Source organism: Egretta garzetta, unplaced genomic scaffold (assembly GCF_000687185.1).
Source record: "Egretta garzetta isolate BGI_Z169 unplaced genomic scaffold, ASM68718v1 scaffold204, whole genome shotgun sequence".
Classification (NCBI taxonomy): domain Eukaryota; kingdom Metazoa; phylum Chordata; class Aves; order Pelecaniformes; family Ardeidae; genus Egretta; species Egretta garzetta.
In genome coordinates, this window is record NW_009259424.1 from 3,252,581 (window position 1) to 3,263,657 (window position 11,077).

The 11,077-nt window shown below is 37.9% G+C and overlaps 1 protein-coding gene across 1 annotated transcript in view; it reads right to left on the reverse strand.

Annotated features, from left to right (window-relative positions):
• The window catches only part of CABCOCO1 (ciliary associated calcium binding coiled-coil 1), a 105,199-nt gene that overhangs the window by 41,239 nt on the left and 52,883 nt on the right, over positions 1 to 11,077 (reverse strand). The window contains exons 4-5 of the mRNA XM_035892552.1: positions 4,328 to 4,437; positions 1,266 to 1,435 (exon numbers count right to left, since the gene is read on the reverse strand). Coding sequence (XP_035748445.1) covers positions 1,266 to 1,435; positions 4,328 to 4,437 — 280 coding nt within the window. The remainder of the gene's footprint in view (positions 1 to 1,265; positions 1,436 to 4,327; positions 4,438 to 11,077) is intronic.

Sequence of the window (11,077 nt, forward strand, 5' to 3'; positions counted from 1 at the left end):
GAACCCTTTTTTTTTTTTGCACAGCCTCTGCCTGCAAGCCCATTGAACTGGTTTAGTTGTAATTTTATATATAAAAATTAATCAGAGGCAGACACTGGCATGGAAAAATTCAGCTTAAAGAGTTAAATTTTGGCACAGCTTTATGCAACTAAGATCACATTCCTGAAAAACGTCAGTCAGCTTTAATAATCGGTTGTGCTACCCGGCTGTCTAGTACACACGCATTACATACAGTCCCATAAAACTAATTTCTGACATGTTTCCATCCTTCTCCATTGTTACATTAATATAGTTAGCATATGTTAAGATACTTTCTCATTGGAGACAGGAAGGACAACTGGAATTCCAATGATCATAAAGCACGTACATATTCTGTCAAAATTCCAAGTCAGAAAGGCCCTTGAATTAAATTACAATGAAAGAGTATAATAACTATTATGAGCTTGATTTTAAATATTCATCTCCTCTTTGAATGGAACCACTGAGTCCTTTCACTCTTCCTTTGGGATGGACTTTTCTCAACATAATCACCTTCAAAGTGAATGTTAAGTAAGCACTGTGATCTCTGAAAAACAGGTTTTAGAGGATGCTGCTACCATTTTTTCTGGCTGTTTTGTTCCCCCTAGACCCAAGCTACACGCTTTGCTGCAAATTTCCTCATAGCCACAGGAGCTACAATCCTTTCATTGTCATTTTTCATCTTCAGCAGTGATGCCAGTTTACTTCCCTCACCAGTCTTTAGTTAACTGACATATTTTGTGCCAGAAGTGCAGCATTTACCATATAGAAAGCTGCCTGAGAGTTGACCTCCAAGGATAAAATAAATGTAATTCACCTGCTGTAATGCTACAGGATGTACTGAATATCTCAAACACCAGAGAAATGTGCCCAGAGCTACAGTGAGTCAGTCGTTGAGACAGCTGGAATTGGAATTTAGGAGCTCCTTGCTCTCACTCTACTGTAATTATTATTTATTTTACCATAGCAAAGACGAGGTCTTTTCAGGACCTGGCCCTTTTGTACCACATACTGTACAAAGAATGAGGGCTATTCTGCTAAAAAGACTGCAGTCCTCTCTAATGAAAGTTTTAACGTCTGCCAATAAGAATTATTTTCAGGTACAAGGTATAACAATGCCAACATTCAAGAGGAAAATAAATCATTTTACAATTACTTGTAATTAAATATTGTTTTATTAAAATGACTGGAAAACATTCTTGCCTTCCATTTCAGATATTTATTTTACAATTTTTAATTACACTTACCACTGAGGTTCTCCAACAGGAAATTTAATAGATCCATGAACCCTGAGAGCTGTATAAGACTGAAGTTCATTTCTTTAGCCCAACAGAATCCCGCAGTATAATAATCTAGCAAAACAGCTTCTTTCAAAGACGTCTTTAACTGTTTGAAATTCAGAAATTCTTCCAGCTTTCTAGAATAAATTGCAGAGTAAAATAATGAAATCAAAAAACAAATTACAGATTCCAAAGTTTAACTGAGTCTGCTTGTGATTATAATATTTACTATTATTATCTTATACATATATGTACATAGCTTGCTGGAACTTAGCTACATCAATTTCTAGATATGAACATTTATGATCAGAGGACATAGCAACCAAAAAAAGTAAACAAACACCTACAGGTTTCAACAGACACTATTGAAACATTAAGGTATGATTAATGAAATAACAAAAATAATAACAAATTACAAAAAACAAAGAGAAAAACACTGAAAATCCCAGAGAAAAACCCATGTTTGTTCAGGAAGGGGCTTGTAGGATGAAATGGAACAATAAGTCTCCACTTCCTACTACCACTCTTTCACTCCGATGGAGACAAGCTTTACAGTACTAAAAAATCTTGCTTCCCTTTCCAGATTATTTTTCATGTAGCCTCTGAAGAAAAATGACATTTGAAAATTAATGTAAATAATAGAATATAAAATTACTGAAAGTACGTAAAATATTTAGAAGTTTAAATTCCACCTTCGTAACGGTCAAGACATTTTAGAAGAGCCTCATCCTATTTTACTGGCACGCTGTGTAAATTTTTCCACTTACTTTGACTTGAAAAAGTAATGAAAAAATACACTCCCTTGTAGGAGACCATGCTGTTGCTGACACATTTATGTCTACTCTATCCAAACATAGAACTAGTGGTGTCTTTTATAATCACTGTGCACATTTTTCCACATGAAGAGAAGGGATTGGGGCTGGGACTTCAGTTTGCAGTTCTTCCAGTATAACTTCAACCAGGTCTCAGGTAGTGAAGTTTTGCATTAAAGCAATCCTTGGTTTCTTAACTATACCTGATGATACAGGTGCCAGTTGCGATCACAGTTTCTAGTCCCCTGTAAAAGAGCAAAGCCTTCCCCCACGCCTGCTTCTCATTCTTCCTAAGAGGGGCATTAATCTCAGACCTACTAATAGGACAGCGTTAGTTTTTCAGGGTTTTCACCAAGCCAGTAAAGATACACTGTCGAATAAAATGAGTTGCTTTTTTTAATTAAAGCCTCAATAGCTAACAAAGTAAAGCATATAATCCAATCAGTTTTGTTTAAAACATGTATTCCTTTGTTCTGCATGACAAATTTGTATGGCTGTACACATGCAAGTCAGTTAAAAACACTTAACTGTGGACTGAAATAGAAGTGGAACGCAGCCAGCTGAACTTTCCAAGGTTTGAAACAGTCCATATCCTCTCTTTCTGAAGCTTCTGCCAACTCTGTGCTTTCATAATCAGCGCTTCACAGGGATTTAGATTTTCTCTGATGCTGCTAACAATGCCAGTACTCATCTTTTCAATATTCTGTAAGGCATGTCACTGACAACAGTATCTATAAATGATTGGGAAATGATGGGGCACTTAGATTTCCTGGTTACCCTGGTTGCTATTTCTTCCTTTGTGGAAGGTGTTCAAGTCCTATGCTGCTGGACAGCAGTGTAAAACTCCGTGATAGATGGGAACATGGGACATCAAAATTCCCATACTGGGTCAGATCTGCTCGGATTTTCTCACCTTAGCTGTGGCCTTCAAACTGCTCTTGTGTATAGACATGGTGCACTGTGGTAAACTAACAAAATTTCAATGCTGCTGCTAAACTGCTTAGAGCATACAAAATACCCTGTAACTACCTTCTTCTCAGTCAGATGCAGTATATACTTTATGTTCCACTTGTACAGTGTGTGTATATATATAAGACTAAGAAACGTACGATCTTTCAGTGTTTTTCTTTTTAATCTTAGTAAGAAAGTTTCACAACAAATTGCATCATTAAGCACGTTTTAGTCTCCAGTGAGTTGTATGCTTCAGCCTCCTCTAAAATAAGAGGCCTATTGTGCAAGAGAAAACAGTAAATGAAATAAATTTTATTATTATTATTATTTGATGGGAAAAAAATTTCTTTCCAGTTTAGTTAAACAAAAAAAATTCCCAGAAAGAATTTTAGTTTTCCTCAGAACAGTGACAAATAGGAGGAACAGAATATATTTCAGGAATACTATTTTGATCCCTATTAAATGGTTTATCTATACAGTAGGACAAGGTTGGATTTGGATTTTTTATTTCCCTCCTTCCCCCAAAACTAGTACAGTGGACCAGCCCTTTGGCTTTCAATTCACTAAGAATTTGCTAGGGGACACAAGTGCTCCTAAATAATTCAGGCACTTCTGAAAAATCCCATCCTTAAAATATAAGTCTAGATTCTCAGGTTGAACTCCTGGCCTCCTACATTTAGCTGCTATTAAGCACTAATAACAGGAGAGAGCGTTGCTACAGGAAAGACAAGATGGGCTTACATCAGAAGTCGTTGGCTGCCTCCTATTTCCCCAGTGGACCATAATGGCTACCTAACTAATACCTTCTTAAGCTTTCCATCCCCTTCTGAACTTTTAAAACCTTTCTGATTTTTCAATAACTCATGTTACAGTACAGAATCTTAAATATTTTAGCAAAAAAGTTACCCAGTGAGACTTATAAAAAAAGCTCAGTACTGGCCTGTTCATATTTACATCTTAGTATTCCATTTACAGCGTATTTGATACCATTGTAAACGCAGAAACTATATTGATGTGAAATATCAGTGGGAAAGAAAAAAAGGAGTCAAAGAAAAATCAAGAGATATAAGAAATAAAGTAAAACAAAGTGGATCTGAGATTAACAGTATTTCTTCCTATCTTTCATGAATCTTATTAAATATCAATGACTTAACTGAACAATTAAAGACTAATGACGTAACCATCACAAAGGAAATCTAACAAATGGTCTAAATTTTTATTTCATTTTATTATATTGGTTCTAGCATTGTTACCATTGCCACTTACTTTTGAACTCCTTCTACATTTTGTCCTGACAAAGCAATAATTTGGGAAAGAGAAAGAAACGTCCGGTTAATAATCTTTCCACCTATGGCGTCCTGATCTTGGTCTTCTTCCTACACACATATATGTATACAGGAATATAATTTTAAAAGGTTTATATTATTATGTCAGTAACTTACCTAAATAACATTTTTATTTTGAGGAAGTATGTAAGGGATTAATGCAACAGATGCCAAAAATCTAACACGGCTATAATTACATGGCAGCAACACAATACCCTAACACATTTTCACTAGAGAAAACCTAGTCAGATATGTGGAAAATAATATTTTTATCTTGAATTCATGTGGGAACATAGCGACATATTATGTGCAGCACAAGATTAAATTAACTTGCAAGTAAAAACAATAGAAATATAAAGGTGCAAAAAATCCATGAATCTAGATTTGACCAGCATGATATTAGATTGCACAGTAATTAAATTTTAAAATCAGTTTCTGTTTAAGATATTATGAGTACACATACACATTATTGTAGTATTTGCTTTCCACCCTATACTTGATTGCATTTTCAAATTTACTGTCTACACAGACTCCTTCCCTAAGCAAAAAAAAGTCCAAGATGTTTGCTGCAACACAATGACACCCGTACAAGGAGATGACACTACTGTTGCAGGGAAGGTCTGTAGGTTTGTAATACAGAAGGCAGTTCCTTATAAGAAATACAAGGATGTACCTGTTACAGGGGATAACAAACTGAGCATGAACCAACAATGCAATGGTCTTCAAAAAATGGGCACATTTGATGGTATTTTATATAGTGTTTGTCACTGACCAAAAACTTTTGACCACAGAATTCAGTAAGAAATCTATGAAATAAATGGAACAATGGAGAAAGAAACCTGGTTTGCAATAGAATACATAGGCGACAAAGTGAAGTTTCAAAGCACATTACAGAATGTGAGATGAGCCAGACTCTCTGCAGAGATATATGGCAGGGGAACAAGGAACAATGGTTGTAGAATAGAATAGAATAGAATAGAATATTTCACTTGGAAGGGACCTATAATACATTAGCATGGGACAGCATAAAGAAAAATATTTCACTATGAAGATAATTAAGCAGTAGAACAGGTTACCCAGAAAGGTGCAAGAATCTCCGTCCCTGCAGGTTTTCAAGACTGCGCTGGACAAAGCCCTGGTCTGCATTCAGCGCTGGCCTGGCTCCGAGCAGGAGGCCGAACAAGCTCATGTCCCAAAGATCCCTTCCAGCCTCATGACTGCGAGTCTAATTGGCCCGACCTGCTTCTGCATCAGGGCACAAAAACGTCTGAGTAAAACCTGATCATAATTTACTCGTAGCAGGTACACTTCACCATCTGTGGGACTTGGGCTTTACTGAAGTGCAGCAAGGCAAAGCTTGCAGAATAATGTTTCTAGCTCACCTAGAGAGAGAGAGGTGGAAGATTTCCTAACACAAGCTGAGTTTTGAGCCTCAACAGCGTTATTCTGGGCTAATAATCAACTGACTCTGGCGCTGGTCAAAGAGAGCCCCCAAATAAAGCTACACTACTCCCCCTGCTGCTGCCGAACTGCAAAATATACTCAAAACTCTGGGACCAGCTGAATTACAACATTCAAGACTGATGAAACAAGAGTGAGAGCAACAAAGAACATCTAGTGGACAGACTAGGTTTTTCCCTCTAATTAAGTACTAGAGCACTTTCGCATGTCCTTTAACATGAAAAATTATTCTGAACTGGAAAGGAGTTCGTCTCAGCTACAATGTCTCATCAGAACAACAGGAACGAAGTAAACAAAGGCTTCCTTCATGTAGTTAGGAACATAACATTAGTTTGCTTTCGTTTTTATTAGCAGTAATTCATGCAGTATAAAAAGAAGTACTCCTACAGTCTGTAATGTTGGTATAATTGAAGCTGCACGCCCCAGCTAGGAAAGATAAAAAAAATAAAAGAATAAATAGCTCAACATGCTAATATTCTACAATTATTGAAAGATATTTTTTAATAATTAGAAAAAAAATGAATGCTTTCCTGAAGTGACCAATGGTGTTAGAAACTTGGTGAACAAGAGATTCTTTAGAAGTAGCAGAGCTGAATTAAAAGAATAGCTGATATTGATGTTTTCGAAACTGAATTAACACCAGTTCGTCTCTCTCTCTCAGGATGTCCAACACATAGGATACTTTATGATGTGTTTTTGCACCATTATACAAATGGCATATTACCGGTCAGTCAGTCAACACCCTACTGACCATACGTCTTTACAAGGCAAAACATTAACATTTTACAGGTATCACCCCAGACGGACTTCATCAGTATAGCATGGGCAATTTAGCACTGTATCAGAAAGAAAAGCACAAGAAAGTTCAAGGCATAGCGGTTTTCTTCTCATCAGACTATCTTCCAGCTTCTCCTCTGTGGTTACAGTCCAGGTGTGAGTAGGAAGAGACCCTCCCGTAACACTCTCAGCCACCTGCACAACAGCCCTCCACCATTCAAGATCACGGCAGTAGCCCTGTAAATACAGGTGCATCAAAAGTCTTTTTTTTCCTCCCACCGCTTACACCTCATGCTGTAAGCAACAGGTCAGTAGGCAAAAAATTGAACATGCTGGAAAACAACTTTCTACCTGAACTCCCAAGAATCTAATCCAAACTAACTTCTTGCTGCTTCTTGAAAGGTATCAGGCAACATCCATCATGTCAGAAAAAGCTTGTGGAAAAAGGAATTTTCTCCTGCTTCCGGTATGTACCTGGCTCACTACAGCATGAAACTTTCTAACCCAAACCGCGCTGTCAGGCCCAGCAGACTTAACGTGCTGATGCCAAGGCTCATCTCATTCTCTGAATTACAAACAGCAGGAAGGGCCTCCGGGAAAATTTGCTGAAGTCTTAGTATGTAGCGTTGTATTCTAGCAGTATATAAACTATGTAAGATTACAAAAAATTATTTAAACATAACTCCGGGTGCCTTAGACTCAGTCACCTATAAACTCTTTCAACACATTTAAAGGTCCTCTAGTATTAGAAATGTATTCTCCAAACAACTAAAGTTGGCAGTTTTAACTTAAGACGCATTCAAGCTGTTCTAACTCAGTATTGCAGACAAGGGTCTGTAATCTGTGCATCAAAATCAAACCGTTTACATGGCAAGGTGAACGCTCCGCATTTCACCATTTCATTGCCCAGCCTCTGTAGCGACACTCCCAGCAGCAGCACCCCTCACCAGTGTGTTACCACCTTTGTCACCGCTCCTGGTATGGATGGATTTGTAGCAGAGCTGTCGACTACCGACAAGCACAGGTATCAGATAAGAAATACTGTTCCAAATGACCGATGAGGAACTACAGGAGAGAAAGTACATGATTTAGAGAATTAATTTTTAAAATTATCAATGTTTCTGTAATTTAAAAGGCAGTGAAAGTCCATGAATCATTTGAATAATCCCATATTCGTGGGAAGTTTCTGTTTGGGCAGAACCTACATGCCCACCCCCCACTAAAAGCTTATAATTATTTTGATGGAATACTGTTTTCTCTTTTGATTGCGGCCTTTAATGACCACTGAAAAGTCAAAGAGAAATTATTTTATATGTGTGTTGACTGATGTCAAAGAATTTACCATCCATTTTACTGTTAACTGTAGTGACTGACTGAGGTAATCCAAGGTGAGTTAATTCTGGTACCACTATCCTCATGTGTTGGGAAAAAAAACCTCAAACCAATCCTGCCAATACTCCCAGCAGTAGACTTAACCTATTGAAATACAAACTACTATTAGAGAATTATTTGTTGCTGTTTTATTTTCCTTCAAGAAATTTTTAGCTGTTCTGGATGTATAATACATTACTGGTTGTTCAATGCATTACTCTAAATGCTTTGGGCACCCCTTGTCAACAGCATCAAATCAAAATACCAAATCAGATATTCCAAAACAAAAAAATAAGATCTTCCCTGAATGTTCAATGTTCACAAACCACGGCCAATGTTCACGGCCAATGCTCACAAACCACCCCGAAGCACAAAATATTAGCAGAAGAGCGATATCGTTCAATAGCAAATTGCAAAACCCCTCCATGTTTGGGGGTTGGGAAGAACACTCTCTCAAAAACCCAAACCCCAAGTGAGCCATCCCTGGCTGGAAAAACTGCCCCACTATCTGCAGTTTTGGTGAGAGCCTTTCCAGAGTGGCAAAATCTTGAAACACAGCAATGGAAATTAGCACCAGTGTTCCTGAAGGAAAACAAGATTGTCCCTTGGGATGAGCCCTCCGCAGTGGCCGAAGACGTTACTTATTTGCATTTGTTTGACGATATAACACCGTGGCTTTGCAAAATCATGACTTTCAAAATACACTCGCTAAGGGATAGCTAACCAGCTGTCTCAAATTATAACAAATACCTGACTTGTCAGGAACCCAAGCTCCTCCTGTCCTCACTCCATCAGGGCAATTAGACTGGACTAAACTCTGCTGCCACAGCTAGATAGTTTCCAGTACCTGAGCTAGCTCATTTCAAGCTAGCTCAGCTACCTCTGTCTGAGCGATACTGCTGACAGATGTACAGATGTACCCTGAAAAAGTGTTGCGTATCAGTTACAGCTTTAATCAAAATGGGAATGGAAAAAAAAAACAAAAACCCACAACACACCAGCAACACAGGCTGTTATTTGTATTATTATACGCATTTTGTTATCAAGCTGTCAAATACTTCAGCAGAAGCAGAAAATCTCAAAGCTGTCTACATAAATAGTTAAGGCAGAAACAGAAATGCATTCCCTGTTCCTGTTTGTTTTAAAAAAGCCCCACTTGTCCGCTCCCACAGTGGGAAGTTAAAATCAATAGTTGCTATTTTTAGTCATAATATTTCTTTTGTTGTCAAACAAATAAGGAAATAAACCCAGTAACGCTAATTTCAGCCACATTCAAAAGAGAAATATGCAGATATGTCAGATGCAAAAGATAAAACCTACATGGAAGGAAAGCTTTCAGAGGACCATTATAAACAACAGACGCTGATAGTGTCCTTTTAATAACAAAATATGCTTCAAAAAATTCCATACAGTCCAAACGTCAAGATTTATGGATGACCAAATGTATTATGACATTAAACTTCACTGATGTTTTCACAGCTGCAGACTACTTAGTGGAAAAAATGTTAAAAATAAAGCAGCGGCAAGACTTGCTAAGCTCAGGATTCAAATTTTCTAATATGCATTCTGCTGAAAGTAATTATGAGTCTGAACAATTATAAAATATTCCATTTACATCAAAAGGAATTGTCTCAAGATCTAAGAAACAACATAGTAAAAATAGCGGCAGAATACAGTGTTCCCTATAGTACAGACCATGCAAAGCTAGCTTCAGCCAAACTGGAGACTATAAAATTGAATTTATAGAAACGCACAATTCCACAGTTTACAATAAAAATAAATCATAAAGGATAGTAGGAAATATCACAAAGGTAAGCTATCATGTGTAGAACAAAGCTCATGCATAAGGAACAGAAAATACGTGAAGAACAATGTTCACTGAATTCCTCTAAAGATTCCTCTTATAAAGCCACAAAGTAAAAATGATGAAAATTTCAGTGGTACATTTCAAATGGCTGTACAATATATTTCTGACAGCCTGTCGTTTCCCATACAGTACACCTTGTATCCTTTTACTATGATCTGACTGTATTTACAGAGAACACTAACAGAGAATACTGTGAAAGATGCATATATATTTCATAAAGCATTCAGAATATGTAATAATACATTTTGCACGGAAGAGGATTTATTTATTTAAGGAAACCTAAACGTTAAGCTTTTGTACCAGCAATCGCTAGGGTAGCTTTGTACCAACAGACGCAACCATTACACCGACTAAACGCAGTTAAACACTTTCACGACAGCCACGGTAACTTCTCGGCCATCTAAGGCGACAAAGCAGTTCAACCAGAAGAAAATTATCTCGTAGTAGCTACAGCTATATAGACAGGCTTGAGGGAGAAATTCTGAGCTGACACAGCACCTCATACGTTCTTGGGAGGAATAACTTGTACTCTTATATTTCTCTTGACGCGCAGCACGAGATGAGTTGCCTGTCAGAAATCACACCTCTGTCAACCGAGTCAAAAATTGCAATGCAAAAAAAAAAAACCCCAAAACCTCAAAACAAAAAAACACCAAGAAGAGGTGCTTAGGGACAGGGTTTAGTGGTGGGATGGCAGGGTTAGGTTAAAGGTTGGACTCGATGATCTCAAAGGTCTTTTCCAACCAAATGATTCTATGATTTTAAGACAAATGGAGGAGGCCAAAGATGAGAAAAAAATGCAAATATTAAGGAGAACAATCATAGAATCATAGAATGTTTAGGGTTGGAAGGGACCACTAGTGGTCATCTAGTCCAACCCCCCTGCAGTGAGCAGGGACACCGCTAACTAGATCAGGTTGCTCAGAGCCCCATCCAACCTGGCCTTGAATGTTCCCAGGGATGGGGCCTCCACTACCTCTCTGGGCAACCTGTTCCAGTGTTTTACCGCCCTCATTGTAAAAAATTTCTTCCTTACCTCTAGCCTGAACCTACCCTGTTCTAGTTTAAAACCATTTCCCCTTGTCCTAACACAGCTGGCCCTACTAAAAAGACATTCCCCATCTTTCCTATAGGCCCCCTTTAGGTACTGGAAGGCCGTAATCAGGTCTCCCCGTAGCCTTCTTTTCTCCAGACTGAACAAGCCCAACTCTCTCA